The sequence below is a fragment of the Stegastes partitus genome, unplaced genomic scaffold, assembly GCF_000690725.1.
Source record: "Stegastes partitus isolate 25-593 unplaced genomic scaffold, Stegastes_partitus-1.0.2 Scaffold110, whole genome shotgun sequence".
In the NCBI taxonomy this organism is placed as follows: Eukaryota; Metazoa; Chordata; class Actinopteri; family Pomacentridae; genus Stegastes; species Stegastes partitus.
The window spans coordinates 100,924-120,859 of record NW_007577841.1 but is presented as its reverse complement, the minus strand read 5'-3'; the positions used below and the strand labels follow the sequence as shown (position 1 = coordinate 120,859).

Sequence of the window (19,936 nt, the reverse complement as noted above, 5' to 3'; positions counted from 1 at the left end):
ATTTCATAGTTTCAGCTTCTTTAGCATGAGGATTTGATGCTTTGTCTTCTATTTGGTAATTGTGATTTCTCCATACTTTCTTTAGTTTTACACAATGAACAAACTATTGACTGATGAAGAAAACACAATGGAGCGCAATCCTTAATGAAAATTGTCATAAGATGCAGTTTTGTATAAAATAGTTGCTGTAATGTCGTGGTAATAGAAAGGTTACCATGACATCTGTTTGACTCCAGCCAAGTACCTTCACCAGATGACTTTATCAATCTTTATAGCAACTACATTTGCAACCATGACAACTACAGCAGAATCAAAAATCATAAAACACAGGATTTTTCATTTCTTGTCATCAGTCGACTGTTCACCCTCAAATGAATCATAAAGGCAGAAAAAATCTGTAAAAAATAGACAAGATGAACCGGAAAAACCTCTATGGGACACAGTGCCATGAGAGGAACCGAGAATTAGATTTATTGTCGATCCATCCATCCATCCATTATCTATACACCGCCTAATCCTCACTAGGGGGGCTGGAGCCTATCCCAGCTGACTTAGGGCGAAGGCAGGGGACACCCTGGACAGGTCGCATTTATTGTAGATGAGAAACAAATTATAGGTAAGTGCCTTTTTACATATAATCACTATTTTTAGTGAATGAAGACTGATGACGTATAACTCAACAGTAAATTTAATTTAAGTCTCCTTTCACCCATTTTGAGCTGTAGCTTTGCTCTCTGCTGTAAATTAAGTTACATTTAGGACACTGGGTGGAGCTGTTGACATGAAAACGTTAATGTAAGCGGGCAATTACTTATCTGTAGTCTCAGGTTGTGGAGTTTCAGCAAGCTCACTGCAGTTCATGCTTGTTCATGCATATTATTCATAACATTCTCTACTTCTGCACATACAGGGGCTTTTATTTATCATTATCCCCCTCGGGTCTGTGACCACATAGACCAGAAGAAGAGGAGGTGGTAATTCTTTCACACTTCATGAATCTGAATCTTACACTACAGTCTCACAGTCGCAACAGTGATTTAATTATGTATATATATACCAAACAAACATGTATTAATGTGATTTACAGCTGTACTAATGAAAACTGACCATATTCAAGCTTACAAATTATTTAGTAAATAGAAACAAAAGAGAAAAAAGTCTGTCAAAAACCATTGTTGGCAGTTCGAGAGATTAAACTATAATTTTGTAATATATTTTTAAAAGGTGATTTATCATATGTACATACGATCCCACTATTTTTAATCTGTAACATGACTCAACATTGAAGGAGGTTCTTTGATTATCAAGTCAAATAGCTGATTAGTCATATTTTCAGCTACTTTTAAATATGTATCAGTATCTCCTCCAAAAGCTTCCATTAATCCAGAGGTCTCAGAGGGTCACTAAACTTATCTTGCCATTGAGACACCATTTCTTGAAATATCTGATTTGAGACTAATTTTGTAGTTGCCAATACATATTCACAGCAGAGAGCAGGTGAACACTTGATAGAGTCAAACCCAGAATGAATATCTGCTTTACCTTTTAATGAAACATTGTTCTGTCCTTTCCAGAAATCTTCTTTGTGTGATACAATTACAGGCAGATATTTAACAATAAAGTTCTGGTCAACAACATCGCCAACAATCAGGGCAACAAAATGCATGTGACACACTTCACATCACCTGGATTTGATGACAGAGCTGTACCAGAGGGTATGAAGGATTTAGAAAAGAACATAATGGCAAAAGTAGTCCAGTGTAGAACAAACAGGACAAGCTTAACCTTCCTTTGCTTTGCTTCTCTTTTTGCACGTGAAAAGTGTGGGAAAGTATATAGTTTATTCTTTTGCTCGCTGCAAAGTTGGAGCTGGAATCTAAAGCACCTGTCCTGTAGCTATATACATGAATCTGGGGCTTTTTTCATTGTCGGTGACAAGATATTAGGTTTCACATTAGTCAAATAAATATAAAATGCAGAGGCTTATGAGCTAGTGTGACCTGTTTAAGGTGTATTTGAAATATAATCTTTCTGAACTGAGAGAGCAGATCAGTTTCATTTCCAGTTTTGCAGATCTGGTCAGGTCTGACTTTTCTCAGTGTTCTAAATGAGATATGACGCAGTACACATGTACATATGTAATATGTGAACCCTACACAGCTGGTTCTGTTTTGGACCACAGAAGGTAAAAACTGAAGTCTTCTGCACTGGTACATTTAGGAACCAAAAAAAGTGTACTTTTTGTGTAAAGACTACTTTTAGTTGAGAAATTTTTACTTCCATAATTAACATGATTTGATTTTTTATTGACCAAATATATTTGTACAAGGAGTGTGTCCTTATGAGCTTACACAAAACACAACAATGTTTAGGAGGTAATACAAATTAACATGTGACACATAGATACAAGTTACAAATTAAAGGAAAACCCTGAAGCCTTGACCCCTACACTGAGGGGATCTGGTGACAGTTAACTGTGGGAGGCATTTTGCAGGCATGGTTTGGGTTAATTTGTCCCCTTAGAGAAAAACAAATCACTGCAAAGTTGTTCTGCATGATCATTTTTGTCCTACAAATCTTTTGCTGGTGGAAGTGATTTTTTCCTGAACGACAATGCCTCCATCCAAAGGGCACATGGGGTCACTGAATGGTTTGATGAGCTTTAAAATGATGCCAATCATATGCTGTGGCCTTCATAGTCATCACATCTGAAGCCAGTGTTTTTCCAGCACCATCAGAAACAAAATAACACCAAATAAATAGAACAGTCGTGTATCAGCTCACCAGTAGACCTCTAGAGACTTGTAGAATCAATGCCAAAGAGCACTGAAGTTGGTCTGGCAGCACATGGTGGCCCACACAGGTAGTATAGGATGAAAGTGTGCAGGGATTGCTGAAATAAATATTACACAGGTAATTGAATAAGTCACTTTAATCAGTGGTCATATGCAGTATATGCGTTCATGCATGTCTGTGTTTAGTGTATACATCCATCTATTATCTATACACCGCTTAATCCTCATTAGGGTCGCAGGGGGGCTGGAGCCTATCCCAGCTGACTTAGGGCGAAGGCAGGGGACACCCTGGACAGGTTGCCAGTCTATCACAGAGCTACACTGAGAGACAGACAAGCAAGCACACTCACATTCACACCTACGGACAATTTAGAATCACCAATTAACCTCAACATGTTTTTGGACTGTGTGGAAGGAAGCCGGAGAACCTGGACAGAACGCACGCTGCACAGGGAGAACATGCAAACTCCATGCAGAAAGATTCCGGTGCCCCCCACCGGGACGCAAATCGGCAACCTTCTTGCTGCGAGGCAACAGTGCTACCAACTACGCCACCTTGCAGCCTTTAGTGTATACAGGCTACCTAAATATATATTTGACAGCATGTACATACTTTCACCTAAATTAGTGCTTAAAAGCAGAACTTTTTGTGGTATTTCTACCTATATTTACCTAAAAGGTCTTAAAACTTTTTCTACCACTGCTAATAGTAGCCTATCACATTATTGAACAACTTATTAACACCATCGTTTTCTCCAACCTGAACCACTGCAACACACTGTCCACCAACCTAAATGATACTTTTAAATGTTTACATGGTTTGGCTCTGCTCTACAGCTTAGAAGCCTTACTCCTTGATTCTGCACATTGATGTCTCGGATCAGAGAATCAGTGGCTGTAAAAAGTTCCAAAGTCTGAGCTTAATACAAAGGAGAACCATGCTTTTATTGTTCTAGCTCCAACACTGTGGAACAAGGGGTGGCCTCTCTCACTAGCCTCTTTCTTGCACAGTCACTCAGTTTTTGAAGACAACCTAGGGTCCAGTGGCAGCTACACTTGGTCTTGTAGGGAGGTACTATCCCTGTGGTACACTAAAGGACAGATAACAGCATGTGGCAGACTTAACATGGGCGTTTCATGTGAGAATTTGATAATGTAATTGTTTGGCTGCTTTTTTTTTTCTGCACTCATTCATATTAGGTGAAGAAGATGGTGGTATTATTGCTCTTTTTATTATTTTACTAATGTTTTATTGTTGCTTTTAGTAAATAAAGCACTTTATAACTCCTTTTAAAGGTGCTATGGAAATAACATTTGTTAATATTACACTATTTAAGGATTCACTCTGCAAAAATAACGTACTTAAATATGATTTGTGCAAGATTTTAACGTGCAACAGAGTATGTGAGAAAGACAAAATGAATAATTATAGTTAAAAAGGTGATCAAATCGGCGGTTGTGTGTGTTTGTGCGTGAGTGTCTGCAGTTTCCTGACTCTGTGTGTGTGTGTTTTCACGTGACTTCTCTCAGAGTCTGTGCGCCTCTGAAGCAGCAGCAGAGACGCTGAAAGCAAAAGGAAACGCCGCAGTTTGGAGCTCAAGAAAAAAAAAACTGCTGCAATTTTAAAGCGGACTGTGACAGCCATCTAGGATGTTTTCACTCGGGGAAAAAATGGAGTTTCTCATTGGAAACCCCTTCTCTACGCCCGTCGGTCAGAGAATCGGTAAGTCGCAGTTGCTTTTGAAAAAAAAAAAAGAGTTCCGTTGGATCAATTTATCAACATTTTTTTTATTTAATTTGCGAAACGTGTAGGATTTTCATAGCCCTGTGCCGTTTTAATCTGTGCGTTTCGGTGACTAAAATGTGTAATAATGAAGTGAATTGACAAACATAAAAGTAAGTCTTCAGAGCCAATGACGCAGCAGAGGCGGGGCTTATTTGCCTCAAGCTTCCATCTGATTGGCCGTTACAGCTTAAGTGACAGCTCATTTGGCGAATCCGGGAGCCGCTTTGTGTTTCAGCTCACTTCCTCAATCATTGAGGTGTTCAAGTAAACGGCAGTTTCACACCTTATTTAAAAAGCTTACAGCTCTTCTTTGAATAGCCATTTTTCATGTTGCACAATGCAGAATTTACTTTTTAAAGGCAGCAGGCTGCTTCTTTGTCTGAAACCACTCAACAGCTGTGAAGCCCTCACATCCCACAAAATGCTTTGCTGCTGATGCCTGGAAAGATGTGTAATCAGAACAAGTCATGAGTAGTATGAAAATGTTACACACCCTCCTCAAGCCTTCCTTCCTCTTATCTCATCCACTCATCCACTTTCTCACACATAAATGTCAGCTTCTTCTGAGGCGAATGAGAACAGAAGCAGCTGACAGTCACATGAAGTGGAGGGAGCCGGGAAAGGAGAGTGGGAGGCAGGGAGGCAAAGAGGGAGGGGATGTAAGGAGGGGAAGGGAGTGAATGGGATTGAGAAAGGCAAGGGTGAGGGTTTGGAGAAGTGTGGGGAGCGCTGGTGGAAAGGAATGAAGGAGATTTAGAGACTTAAGAGGAATCTGTGAAGGGTGGAGTGCAAAGAAGGCTGCCTTTGATTGCTGAGTAGTTTAGAGGAAAAGCCCATTTTGAGGTTCTCTAATCAGGTTATTACTAGAAACAGTGGAGGATACCACTTACAGTTATATTTGACATTTTGCCTGTGAGCCATTCAATGAAAAAATCAATCACTAACTCCCATATGACCCCCTCAGAATCAGCTGACTGTAGTATATCTAATGAGGCCGTGTGAAAATATGCCTTCATACTATGAATATTTTGCAAGTGACAGGCTGATACAGCAGGAATCATGGCTAGAAGATAAACCTGATATCAAAACAAAGTTGAAAATAAGACCTTTCATTTGCTGTAACATGGTCTGAAAACCCCCTATCCCACATGGCAATATGACCCTTGAAAGTTTACCCAAAATGCACTTTTTGAGTTTTTTTTCCACACAAATTATGATTAAATTGGTAACACATCCAGGCTATCAATGCTTGTTTCTATAGTACAGACATTTAACTGCTGCAGTTTTGCAATTGAAACTATAAAATATCCGTGATATTGATGCTCAAAGTTGGTTATCGAAAAAAAAACATGCTGAACAAAAACAAGATTTTGGCTTCACATCATGTCACTTGAAATGAATGCAAGATTGATTTAATTGTGGTTCTGAGCAAAATTCAAATGTGTGGGTTTTTTTTTCTGAGATACAGCAGAAACACCCCCCTTATGAAAGCAGACCATCAAATGATCATGTGGTGAACTTGTTCCTTATATGAATATAACTCACTGTGTGCAATATGTCTTGTTTATTGTCTGACATGTTGAGTCTCGTCATGTGATGTTTTATTATTGTGCTCAGATACAGACTTTTACCAGAGTAATCTGTGAAACTGAGCTTAAAAAAAAACAGAAAATGTCCTGTTACAGTGAGGAGCCACAACATTAAAATCTGACATGTTAATTCAAAACCATTGTTTGTTTTTTTAATGGCACTTGTGAAGGGATGGGATACGTTAGTTCTTGGAGTTGATGTGTTGGAAGCAGGGAAAATGGGCAGCGCAAGAATCTGAGTAGAGCTGCTGCAGAACAAATAGCTAAAAACATCAATGCTGGCTATGATGGAAAGGTATCACAACACACTGTGCATCTCAGCTTGCTTCTTTTTGGGGCTGCAGACTGGTCAGAAAGCTCACACTGACCCTGTCCACTACTGAAAGCACATACAATGATCACATTAATGTGTGAACCAGTCCATGGAGCAATAGAAGAAGGTGGCCTGGTCTGATGAAGCACATTTGCTTTTACATCAGGGACAAGCCAGGAGCATGTGCATCATTTACCTGTGAAGAGATGCAGCAGGATGCAGTATGGGAAGAAGGTGAGGCAGTGCAGGAAGTGTGATGCTCTGAACAATGTTCAGTTGGGCAACCTTGAGTCCGCGCATTCACGTGGGAGTTACTTTGACATGCATCATCTACATAAGCACCACGCCCTTCATGGCAACTATTTTCCCTGATGGCAGCAGACTCTTTCAGGAAAATGCAAAAATTGTGCAGGAATGGATTAACAAAGAGTTCAAGGTGTTGACTAAGCCTCTAAATTCACTGGATCTCTGCGTGATGTGCTGGAAACACAAGTCAGGTCCATGGAGGCCACACCTTCCAGCTTTCAGGACATAAAGGATCTGCTGCTAAGATTTTGATGCCTGATACTACAGTACACCTTCAGAGACCTCAGCAGTCATAATTGTTTGAGTGGCACAAAAGGGACTGACACGATATTAAGCAGGTGGTTTTAATGATGTGGCTGATAGCTGTATGTGTTTCCATATCAGTATTACTGTATTAATAATAATTTCATCTGATCCCCTCTCGTTGACAGAGCAAGCAACCATTGGCTCTCTACAGTCGGAGGACTGGGGCCTCAACATGGAGATTTGTGATATCATCAACGAGACGGATGAGGGGTAGGGATGATGTCATTGGCTGTGTTTGGTTTAGGAATTGACTGTATACTGGCCTGGCTCGTTATCAGATCTGATATTTAGCATTTTAACAATTATCTGTACAAGTTTTTTTTTTTTTTTTAACTGATTCTCGATAAAGTAAATTTATTTTAAAATGAACTAATTTGGCTCTGATGCAACTGCCTCTCTGTCTGTAGTGACTCTAGTCTGCAGCAATGTCCCACAAATAGCACTATCTGATTGGCAACACAACATGAGTAAAAGTCTCTCAACACTAAATGTTAAAAACTTGTCTTTTATTTAAACATAAGAAAAGACATTTCAATTGGACTTTGTATTATTCAGAATTTTGACACTAAGATATAAGTAGTTGTGCATTTTAGTTTCAGATGGGTCAGTCTGTGTCATTTCAGGGCAGTGTTGCTCCGCCATCTCCGATTTTGTTCAGAGTTTATACATTATTTGAGACACAAAAAGTTTTCACCATTTTGACAAGTCCAAATATCAACAACCAAAAAAAACCCCAACAACCTGGCTTGCTGTAATTGCTACAAATCAAAACCTACAGGTGTTGGGGGCCTCAGAAGCTGGTGAAATGTCAGCTGAAAACTGGAATTGTATTTGGAAATATGGATATCTCTACACTTACAAGAACTTTCTGGGGCACCAGTACCACCTGCGTTTGAAAATGTTGCACTTTCACAATCTTTAAGGACCAATATTTAAAAAATAATTGACCCTCTGGTGGAGCCCTTCATTTCTGTCTGTGTTCTCACCAAATATCATTGCTGTGGGAGTTTTATTTCTGGAGATGTTGAAGCCCTAAAATGGCTTCCCAAGTAAGGTCTGAAAACATGAGAAATTCTCAAAATTCTGCCCAAATATTTTGCACAAGTTATTTTTGAGTCCAAAATAACAAATAACTAAATTCTAAATAAAATGTGAGACGGTGCAGCCGCATATTTCCTGAATTCTGAATGAGCACAAACTGACCCAAATATCAGTCATTGGTCTCCTTGACAACTATTAATCTGTATCAAACCTGAAAACACCACATCAGTCGATCCCTCGTTTGGTTATTCTGAGACTGGCAGAGATCGTCCTAGTATTTCTCTATTTTTCTTGATCTCTCTCTGTAAATGAATAACTACCAAAACAACTGTCCCTATCTGTTGCCTATCTGTTGCCTCACCTGTCTGTTTAATTAGTGCACTGTACTCTACCTAAGTGTGTAGTTTTTATATCTCTAGTGCTCTTTACTGTGTCACTTCCTTTCTGGTTTTTGCTCTGCAATGCAGCTGGCTGTGACCAAATGACCTACTTAAGGCTGAGCTTAAGCTCTTTGTTTTGGCGCTGTGAGGAATTTTATATCTCTTAAATATAACATTTGTTTTTCACCAAAGGAGGGTCTTCTTTCTAGCTCTTCATTCATGTACACATGATCCATAAACAAAACAGCCTTTATTGATGCTTCTTCAACAGAAAACCCTGTATCTTGTGTTTGCTTGTTAATAATTGTTGCATATTTTCATTTCAAAATACCACAACGGATGACTAAACAGACATCATGTGATACAGAGATTTTTTTTTTTCTCAGGCCCCGAGATGCAGTCAAAGCTATTAAGAAGAGAATAGTAGGAAACAAGAACTTCAGAGAGATCATGTTGGCTCTCACTGTGAGTAATCATCTCTGGATGGTTGCACGTTTACGTTTCATTTGTTCTATCATTCATTGCATTGAAGAATGTCGAGTGTGAGAGCGATCCGAGGACCAGAATGATCCTTGTCCTGGTTGGCTGGTGGCCATGAGGAGATGATTTACTTATCCACTTAAGCAAGCAACTAAGTAAACATTAGCAGTCTTAGTGGATGAAATGAGAGAAAAGGCTTTATTTTGGTGCAACTTGAGTCACAGTTTTTCTATTTTCGATCTGTTGTCTTGTGTTTTAGGTTCTTGAGGCCTGCGTGAAGAACTGCGGCCATCGCTTCCATGTTTTGGTGGCCTCGCAGGAGTTTGTTGAAGGGGTTTTGGTTCGGTCCATTCTGCCCAAATACAACCCCCCTGCTGTCCTCCATGACAGGGTTCTTAGCCTCATACAGGTTTGTGCATGACAGGAAATGTAACAGCAGGGCCTCGGCTTAAGAATGCTTCCCTTATCAAACAATCTACCTGTTGTTTGCTTGATTAATTCATGAAAATGTAAAATAATTAACAATCGTTTTTTTAACCAGAAGAGTTTACTGCTATAGAAATCAAAGAAAAGTAGCATACATTTGTGACATTTTGTCATAAACAGCTGAGATGATGAATTGCTCATTGATGATAAACCTGTTGAGCAACAATTTTCCACTCATTGTTTCCGTTCTCGTCTCCACTTTATTTAATTTTTATTTTATTTTACTTTCTTTAACTGATATGACGCTGTCTGTGCAGTTATTATGAGAGAATTTAGAGGGGTTTTGAAATCCCACGACTTTTAAAGGTTACTTAACTTCGACTCTGTTATGTCTGTGACCAACAGTGTTATCTGTAATGCTCACTGTGGTTCAGATAGCTTCCTACATTCCTACACTACACGGCCAGAGCCACTTGTACGCAATCGTAGACTAGAAGGAACGATAACATTAGATAGAGTCATGCTTGGAAACTCTGCAGAACATTTCCCCCCTGTTCTCTGTCTGTGTTGTTTTTCTCATTTTGTTCTTTTGAATACACATTCAGGAGCCTGTCACGTCTTTATAATTCATCACATGTTCCTGCTTTCAGTCATGGGCCGACGCATTTCGTAGCTCTCCCTCCCTTGTGGGGGTGGTGTACGTATATGACGACCTGAGGAGGCGAGGCCTGGAGTTCCCCATGACAGACCTGGACGCTCTGTCCCCCATCCACACTCCAAACAGAGTGAGACTGCCTGCAAAATTGGAAATACACCATTAAACCAAATGCATGTATGGATATATATTTACATTGTCTCTCAAATCTTGCAGAGTATTCCAGAAAACGGGGCTCCAGAAGCGACCCCTGTCACTGCTCCCACAAGCCAGTCGCAACCAGCAGCTCCTTCCAGTGCTCCCAGTCAGAGTAGCTCACCTCCAGTCCAGCCCAGTGAAGGACCAGCATCACTTTCTGCAGAACAGGTACCATTGTTTACAGCTGGCTTTTTAAAGCTGATAGTGATATGTAGAGTCGATTTCTTGAAAAAAAAAAAATCCTTGTTCGCTCATAAGTGTTGAAAAACATGAAAAAGTCTGAAAAACACCAAAATGTATATGAAAAATAAGCACTGCATGACTGTAATGGCTGATCTGACAGGTGGTCTTTGGTGGGGTGGGAGGAAATACAAGTGAAATGACATTGTTTATTTATTCCTCAAGCATGCAAACAAACAAACAAAGCACATTTAACATACTCAGTAGTTTTTCCATGATCTGGCTTGACCAACCCTAACAACCACAGTCTGGATTAGAACTCCCCTGAAGCTGGTTGTTAACTTAGTGAGTCAACCAGGTTTTTAGAAGCTTGCTATGAGCACAAACATGGACAAATTTTGAGCTACACATTTCTCACAAGGAGAACAAATTATAATCCTCAACCAATATGAGGAGTTTTGTATAGTAATACAGACTAAAAGCACTAAAGCTGCTACAGCCAAAACCATGAATGAAAGCTGCAAAAAAAACCCCTGCAGACTGTGTAAATTAGAGTTAATTAGATTGTCAATATCACTGCCTAATATAAGGCATGATCAGAGAAAAAAAAATATTTTGTATAATTTGCTTACATGTAGATTTTGTATTCAACATTTAGTTTAATTGTCTGTATACAACACAAGACTGTTGAACAGAATTAGAGATAAAGTCCCTTTTTCATTTAATGTGGTATTCCTATAGTGTTTAATGCTTTTTCTTTCAGCTGCTTGATGTGTTGGACAGTTTTGGGAGAAAAGCAGATATTAAAAACACAATTCAAACTGATAAGTTCACTTAATCAAGAAAGAAGTCTCGGTTTTAGGATTATATCAATTCACAAAGGTCTTTTAAACAATCAAGTGACTTTGAACCTGCAGCCTTAAAAACTCTTGCCCTCCTCAGCGTCCTTCTCACAGCATTATCTTTACACCAAGCAGTGCAGGATTGAAGAATGGAGAACTGATTGGCTCATTGGTAATGTTTTAATAAGCATTGATTTGATACCTGAAACATAATTTGCTCTGGAGCAGCTCAGAAGTTTAGCACAAGTTACCATGGTGATGTACCACAGCTAGAGGTGAACCACATTCAGCTTCGTGTCCTGAAAACCCAACGTTACCTCGTTAACCTCAAGCCCTGCTTAGTTGTACAGTCCTTTGGTCTTCATCAGGGTTTGACATACACATAATTAGTCCAAATTATATACTAGCTGGTGGCATTCAAGCCGACACATGTGACCTAGTCATAACTTAGGCACTAAAGCAAAACCATGAACCTATAACATGCCAGAAACTGTAAATGTACAGTGAGGTGTGAAAATGAGCAGCAAGTACTCACACATTCATTTAAAAAGGCTTAATACAATGAACTGATTCCTAAAATGCTGTTTCACATTTATTTTCTGTCAATAAACTAATCTTTGTGGCTCTAATCAGATATTGCAGGACACACATGATCAGTGGGAAATGTGAAATGAAGCTGAAGTTCAGCAGACCCTTGACAGAAGGGGGCAGCACAGACATTTTGTCTCCTAAAGTGACTAATAACACTGTCAACTACTTCACTGCATGACAATAATCTCTGGAACAGAGTCATTGTTAATGTTATTAGTTCCTCTTGAACTTTTCCTGCTACGACAAGTAAAATTAAACCAGCTGCACAAGTTATAAACTGCGTCTGTGCATCTGTGGCTGATTTCTGATATTGAACAATGTTGTGTTTAGTTACCACCAATGTTGCTGTGCAACTGTAACAGTGAACCCAACTGTGGGGCAGCATTTATTTTTTTATTTTGTTTCTATCCAGGAACAGAAGCTGCGCAGTGAGCTGGCATTGGTGAAGGGAAATCTGACAGTGATGTCCGAAATGCTAAATGAGCTAAAACCAGGACAGAGTCAGCCGGATGATACAGAGCTGCTACAGGTGTGTGACAATTGTCTGCTATTGTCTTATAAAAAAAAAATGTTATGTATATATAACAAAAAATTAGAACATATATTCACATTTTTTGAGTGTGTGTGTATAAAAAAGTTAATCTTTTGTTTTGTAATTTGATTCAAAAAGGTAAACTTTCATGCATTCTATATTCACTACATGTAAAATGAAATATTTCAAGACATTTTTTGTTTTAGTTTTGGTGATAATGGCTTATAGCTCAAGAAAATCAGAAATCTAATATCTCAAATTATTAGAATGTTTTCTAAGATCATTTAAAAAAGCATTTACAAAACAGAAATTTCAAACCTCTGAAATGTCTTTTCATCATACACACGTTTGTAATGTGATGAGGTAATAAACATTTTCTATCTAAAAGACCAGCGTCACTGAAACATTATAATGTTTTGTAATAACACCTTTTTTAAAAAATTCAGCACCATAACTTTTGTTATTGTGACCAAATTGCATATTTGGTTTGCCCACCTATTAAATTTAATTCAATGTCTTTACTGTATATATTAAATGAGTCTGAGCAAATGTCAATGTAAACTGTAACTTCACTTATTGACAAGGCATCGTACATGCAGAAAATGTCATTAAGATGCAGAGAGATTGTTTTTATTATTATTTTACATCACTTTGTCACAGTTTGTCTGTTTGATCTTTCTCATACAGCTTGTATATTTGCTTGCTTTGGTTTTATATAAGTTCAAGGCCCCACTCATATTGTTGCCAGAGGATTCTGGGAAATGTAAAAGTCTGTTAAGCAGGATGGCAAAATAGTAAATTACAGCATTTGATATTTTGATAACTCTTGGAACAGATTAAATATCACAGGTTGATTTTTTATTTTTTTATTTACTTATTTTTTAAATTTTGTTTCTTTTTATTTTTGGTGAGGATGAACTGATCTCTTTCTGCCCAAGCAGCAGCTGTTCTCAGTGTGTCAGAAGATGCAGACTCGAGTGGTGGAGCTGATTCCTCAGTTGATAGATGAAGGATTTATTGAAGAGCTGCTTGTGGTCAACGATGACCTCAACAACGCCTTCATCCGCTATGAGAGGTTTGTGGTTTGGACTCTGTTTGCAAGACTGTTATTTTCTGGAGTGAGGCACAAGTGTACTGTGGTGAACATTATACTGTAATTATGTTTTAGGTTTGACAGGCTGAACAAGGCACAAATTCCAAACACCCAGCAGGTAAAAATGTCGCTCTCTTGTGTTTGAAACAATAAATGTGGTCCAGTGTGTTTTTGAGATTTAAGCTTCTTTTTTTTAAATATAATTTAGACTGTAAGTGTAGTGTATAAGCTCTCTCACTAAATAGGTGAGACATGTACTGCACTGTGTGTTTGCAGAGCTCTACCTCGAGCCCCATCGACCTCAGTCCTGAGCCTTCCACTGTCAGACAACCTGCTGTAATTGCAACAAGCAGCCAATCAACAGTGAGCACCTGGACCAATCCACAACAAGCAGCCAATCACAGTGAGCAACCTTTCTTTGCAACCCACAATCTATATGTGTGTGTTTTTTTTAGCAACTTAAAAGTATATTATGTAACATTTCTGCATTAAAATGTCTAAAAGTGACTAGACCAATGTTATGCATTTTGTTGACTTGTGCACTTGTATTGTCCCAAATGTTCAAACTTTGAGAAATCTGTTGTTTTATTCAGTGTAATGGGAAAGAAAGAAAAAAGGAAAAAATAGCAGCTGATACGTCCGAAAGAGTGGAAACGAGAAAAAAAGTAGACAAACTAGCAAGTTAATGTTTTATCTCATAATGAATCATCATGATTTCAATATGATTGTTTTGACCACAGATCCTAATGAATCATGATTAAAGTTGACACATAACTCTGATCTCAGTAGCTGTACTGATAGTCAACTCATCTCATGCAGCTATTTCATTAGAATAAAACGACTTAAAATGAAAATACGTGACTAAACACAACATAAATGAAACTTTAACACAGTTTCTCGTCTGTGACCTTAATTTCTGCTTGAGTCATGTCAAAATGTGAAGAAAACAACTGCAACGATCCCACGCTACTTCTTTGAACCATGTGTTTTGATTGAGAGACCCTTAGCAGTAGAAATTACATACTGTGTGTTTAAGTCTTGTTTTTATAGTTCTATTTCTGGTAGAAAACACAAGATTGCGGCTGAACATGACATATGCAGGGAATATTACAAATACTTGGGCTCGGGGCTACCTGAAAGCGGATTGGTTAGAAAAAACACCAAATGAGCACCAATGTAATGAGCAGTAGATACACCAGTTCAGTTTCCAACCAGCCGAACCTGTGTTGCATGCCTGTTTTTTCAGTCTCGTCACTGTCCCAGTCAAATCAAGGCAAAAAACAAACAAACAAACAAACAAAAAAAACCAAAAAACAAACCCAAAATAAATCTTTAAAAAAAATGACAAATGACAGTGACTATGTGGGAAATATACTGTTGTACTGTGCAATTTGTCATCTTTAATATGCGAATGGATACAAATTCAGATTCATTACAAAAACTTTTTCTTCCAGTCTAAAATCTAATATTCTGTTTGCAGAAGAAGAGGAGGAGTTTGACATGTTTGCCCAAACCAGAGGCAGCTCCCTGGCAGAGCAGAGGAAAAGGTGAGTAATGCTAACTGGTGACAGACATTAATCATATCAATATGTCTGCTGCATTTACTTAAGCTTGATTGGATTTGCAAAACATATCTCTGCCGTTTATTTATGAGCAGCCTGCTTCGTTGTATTAGTGATAACAAGATACAAAAAGATATCTATAAGTACAATCTGCCTCGTGAGACTAGAGTGACTTTTGACGCAAAATTGAATTCAGATTTTCATCTACAGACGAAGAGACGCCTCATAAAGAACATACATGCTGCTTTTGATCATGTTAACTTATACTATTAATTGCTTAAATGCACCTTTAGGAGGCTTTGGCTTTGAGAGCAGCTTAGAACAAGATGAAAAGTTTGCAGAAGTCTTCTGTCAAGTGGCATGGTGTGTGTATAAATCTGACGGATGATCTGACCATGCAACACATCATAAATAACTGGCACCACTTAGGACAGATGCGATGGAAGGATTTCTCATTTTGCAGCTTTAGGTCCTCCATCCTCACGTCACCTCCTCCCATCTTTCTCTCACATCATTGCTGGTACGAGCTAAGATGTAAGGAAGAGATGAGGAAAGTGTTCATGAAAAGCACCCAGAACGTTTAATAGTGATCTTTGTTAGAAAGGGTGCCGTAAATGCCCCACAGAATGCTGCTGAACGATAAAAAAGCAAATGTTTTCCACGAGATGCCAAATTAATATGTATTTAAGACATTATTGGCTATTTTGCTATTTAGTTTCATTTTAACACAACTATTAAAATGGATAGTTATATTACTTATCTAATTTCTAAGTTCACTTCACTTCTTTAATGCTCAATAATGTGCAATGACTTGATGCAATAAAAACATATCTATGTACAATAACATGCTATTTAGTGCACTCTATGTTACACTTTAATGTCTTAGGAAAAGCACAATTTACATTTATGCTTATACTGTTTTTACTTATGTTCATATTTTTAGGTCATATTTTTCTACTTATATTTATCTATATATTTTGTACTGTTAATATTTCTAACTTTGAATGGGAGCTACTCTAACATAAGCAATTTCCCCTCAGGAATCAATAAAGTGTTTCAGATTCTGATACACCTACAAATATAGTTTCTGAGCATGTGTATACCTTTTTCATGATAATTAATGATGTAGGCTTATTAAAACTGAGCCCATCCATATGTGCGTGATCCTGGTGTTTGTGTGTTCAGTGTCAGATATGAGGATCCAGGAGCTGTGGAGGGCCTCGCCGGAGCTCTGGACACAAGGTTGCAGGTCACAGCAGGGGTGTGTATACCACAGTCACACACAGATGGATTTAGATATTGTGAATATTTCTGGGCTAATGCTGCAAACTAAATAGAACCCAGAGTTTTCATGTTTCTGTCTTGATGACTTTTTTTCTTCTAGATGCAACCATCAAAAAACACCCTGCAGAACAATATCGACAAATGGTTGTCTAATGATATGGTAAGAGAAAGCAGTAAGTTGATGTGTTGTGCAAAACTGCAGGATGTGTGTTAAAAGTATGGCATTGTTTTCTATCTTTTTGTGTTTTTGAAAGCAGGAGGACCAGTCTTCAGTTTGTGAGGGAGTCTCCAGTGAAGGTTTGTTGTTTTCTTTGCTGCCGTTTGGTTGCAAACATGATCTTTATGCACAAACCTTTAACTCTGCTTTACCCTTTCAGAGTTTGATAAGTTTCTGGAGGATCGGGCGAAGACGTCGGACTACAGCAGCCAGACAATTCGCAGCGTGCCGTCCTCCACACCCAGACCGCCGCCATCGCAATCCAGCCGGCAACAGGACACGTCGCACGACCAGCTTTTCTCGCTCTGAATGTGCGAACGAACGGGAGGAATCGAGTGGAGGTCAACATAGTCATATCATCAAATTAAAATGTGCCTACAATCAAACACACACACACACACACACACTCTGTGCCAAGTCAGGTTTTCTCTGACAGCGCACACACAGGAATTAAAACCTGCAAACAGAACTACTGCCTAATCAACTCTTTTCATAAATGCTGTATTTGTCTGTATGTCTGCTGTTTGTTATCTAGATGTACATATAAGCAACTTTATGTGACTGTATTTAAGATGTATGATTATAATATTGAGGTAAACAAAAAAACTTAGATGTTTACAGTTGGATATGATGCAGAAAATATATTTGCTATCATACCATCATGTGCCTTTGACCCAGAGAGCTGATTTTGTGTAGATGACAATAAATGGAGCCTCGTTGCCCAAACATGTTTCATCTGTTTTTGTTTTATACATTTTTTTACTTTGACGAAAATGACAAGACTTCCTGCAATGACGGCTTCCAGTGATATAAGCTGAGGTCTTTCAATTTCAACAAAACTGACTTCAAATTTCTCGTCCTTGACTGTATTTCCTGTGAATAATGGAACTTCTTTTCATCTCCTAAAAATGTCCCCATAACAATAACCCATTTTTTTCAAATATACAACAGAAAAAAATTTCTTCAATTGAAAAACAGCACAATTCCTGCTATATTTTTTTGGGACTGGAGACTTAGTCAAAACATTAGAGCCTTGAATAAGAAGTGGGAACTCAGGTGTGTTCTGGCCACACTCAATAATGTTCTGATAAGGAGCTAAATTAAACATGTTATTGTTCGAGAGCTCAAGGATGTCTGGAGTTGGGTACACCAAGTCCTGAAAAGCACCAAGAAGAGAACCCATTTCGGAGCGGGTGAAAAAGGAAAATCAAAGTGAACAAATTTCATTCTTCAGAGCGACTATCCAGACCTGACGACCATGTGCAGAACATTTTATTTTACCGTCTCTCTCTGCTGGATTTCTGTGTTTGTCCTCCTGCATGGATCTGCTGCCTTTACTTCTAATATTTCAACCCAAAATCTGCTTCCAAATGCAACTGCTGGTCAGGATCAGGAGGATGCAGACTGGGATTCATCATTTCTTCAGCTGAGAGCGAGTCTACCATCCTACTCGCAGCCGATCCGACCATACTCCCTCCTGCCACAAGCTGAAGACTACTTCTACATGCCCAAACCCAGACATCGCCGGCCTTCTCGCCTCCTGCGTCTTCTTGGACCCTCTTTTGACCCGTTCTGGATGTCCATAGATCAGCCTTCTGAGGCCTTGGAGGGAAGTCAACCTTTGCAGCATGGACTACCCAACTACACCATCTTCAAGGAGAAGTTTAACCTCAGTTCTTCAGAGCTGAGAGACGCTGCAGCGAGCCATCGACAGAAGCTGGAGAAGGAAGCTGCAGAGCTGGACTTGAGTTCTCTGCCTTCAGATGTTTCCAATTCAGTCAGAAGCTGGTTGGTGCGTTCAGCGACATGTGATCTGCACTACCGATGGGTAGATCTGGGCCCAACTTTCTGGCCACGTTGGCTGCGGCAGACTGACTGTGAGCAAGCAGATGGAGAGAAAAGTTGCTCCTTTCCCGGCGGGATGAAATGTGTTCGAGCTCAGACAACTCACATAAAGATCCTAGCTTGGCACTGCATAGAAATCAGAGACGGATCCAGAGGGATTAAAGAGGAAAGGTCTGATGGCAGCAAGGAGATGGAGACAGGTGAAGCACTGAAAAGGTGTTTATGGAGACAAATACCTTATCCTGTGGTCACTGTATGTGTGTGTTCATGTTAATGAGTGTTTTCCTCATGTTTCAGTCCTCATCTGCTGCTTGGTTTATGTGTGCATGCTGGGAATGCATTAAATACTTTCATCAGTGATTTTTAGTTGCATTTTCAATCAAATTATGTTTACTGATTTTAGAAATTGCGGCTTTTTATTATTCAGATACGGAATGAACCCTCATATTGCTGTTGCTGTCTTTGGGTAGAATTAATAGCAGAATCTGTGTCTTTGCAGCGACGTTTTCAGTACAGACTTTTCACTTCCTTATATATCTGTCTTTTGTGATGTTGCATTGGTATTGATCAAAGCGAAACATGTATTTGAATGTTACACAGTAAAGAGAAGACAAGAAATGCTCTGTTTTGTCTGTCTAAAATAACCTCGATGCAACAAATGACATGTAACTGCAGAAAATATCAGCCTTTTCTTTCAACTTACACAAAAAACAGTTCATTGTGTGTAACAATTGCCTCCACAATAAAGCTACAAATGGAAAAGTGATTTTAGATTTGGTGTCTTCTTAATTTGTACTATTCTGGATGGAAACACTTCATAATTATCATGTGCTTGGTAAGGCCTTTTTTCTGGTTTTGTTTGACATAAATTAAAAATTCACTGAAAGACTAATAAGACTCCAGATCACATTTGTTTTAACAGGTAACCATGTCATAATAGGGACAAAAACAATAACATATATTTCTCTCTTTGAGTGACACAGAGAAGCCGATACATGGTTTTATTTGGAGTCGGCTTGACTTCTGCAATGCAATTTTATTTATCTGCCCAAAAATGTTAAAAACCAGCTATAGCTGATTCAGAACTCTGCAGCTTGAAAGTGCAACACATTCCGCCGACTTTAAAGTCCTTATAAAAAAAATCTATTATGCTGTAATCTAGCTTGATTATAGTCTCTAGTTTTTTGTCTTATTATTGGCTTATTGGTTGTAAGGCTGTATGAAAGGTGCTGTACAGTAATAGTTGGATTTTTAATTGATTTTTGAGAGTATAAGCATGACTAGTGATGATTGAAAGTAGATTGATAAAATGTGTTCACTCATTTTTTTTTTCTATTTGATTGTATGTTATCTTTTACGTGCTTTTGTTTTTGCTTTATTTGTGAATCAGTTTCAATTATTCTATAAAATGTGTGTTCAATTTATTTGTCGTGTCTGCTTTTGTTTTTTTTTTTTTTGACGCATTTTATTCTGTTGTATTTGGGAAGTACCTTTGCCTGTGAAGCACTGAGTGAG

The 19,936-nt window shown here is 38.6% G+C and overlaps 2 protein-coding genes across 5 annotated transcripts; both read left to right on the top strand.

Moving 5' to 3' along the window:
* Window positions 1–4,306: 4,306 nt before the first annotated feature.
* On the top strand, window positions 4,307–17,306 carry LOC103354512 (target of Myb protein 1). 4 transcript variants are annotated; one of them, XM_008277905.1, is made up of 15 exons: window positions 4,307–4,518; window positions 7,221–7,305; window positions 8,903–8,981; window positions 9,256–9,405; window positions 10,073–10,207; window positions 10,294–10,443; window positions 12,301–12,417; window positions 13,362–13,495; window positions 13,589–13,631; window positions 13,790–13,876; window positions 14,994–15,060; window positions 16,261–16,336; window positions 16,460–16,519; window positions 16,617–16,656; window positions 16,737–17,306. In XM_008277905.1, exons 1-15 carry the CDS (start codon window positions 4,446–4,448, stop codon window positions 17,007–17,009), a joined length of 1,569 nt encoding a protein of 522 aa, XP_008276127.1. In that variant the 5' UTR covers window positions 4,307–4,445; the 3' UTR covers window positions 17,010–17,306. The 4 variants fall into 4 exon arrangements, with proteins under 4 accessions (XP_008276127.1, XP_008276126.1, XP_008276129.1 ...); XM_008277904.1 differs by having other exon boundaries at window positions 16,614–16,656; XM_008277907.1 differs by having other exon boundaries at window positions 13,790–13,916; window positions 16,737–16,977.
* A 576-nt stretch (window positions 17,307–17,882) lies between these two features.
* LOC103354511 (noggin-2-like) lies at window positions 17,883–18,751 on the top strand (the record flags this gene model as incomplete). The annotated part of the gene is made up of 1 exon (XM_008277903.1): window positions 17,883–18,751. A coding segment is annotated over one exon (813 nt), but the record flags the coding sequence as incomplete, so codon positions are not given.
* Between the last annotated feature and the right edge of the window lie 1,185 nt (window positions 18,752–19,936).

Bases quoted from the DNA above. Each gene is read 5' to 3' on its own strand.
- LOC103354512 (XM_008277904.1), top strand. From the start codon at position 4,446: ATGTTTTCACTCGGGGAAAAAATGGAGTTTCTCATTGGAAACCCCTTC. The intron at 4,519-7,220 runs GTAAGTCGCAGT...TCTCGTTGACAG, and splicing joins GCCCGTCGGTCAGAGAATCG to AGCAAGCAACCATTGGCTCT. The intron at 12,418-13,361 runs GTGTGTGACAAT...CTGCCCAAGCAG, and splicing joins ATGATACAGAGCTGCTACAG to CAGCTGTTCTCAGTGTGTCA.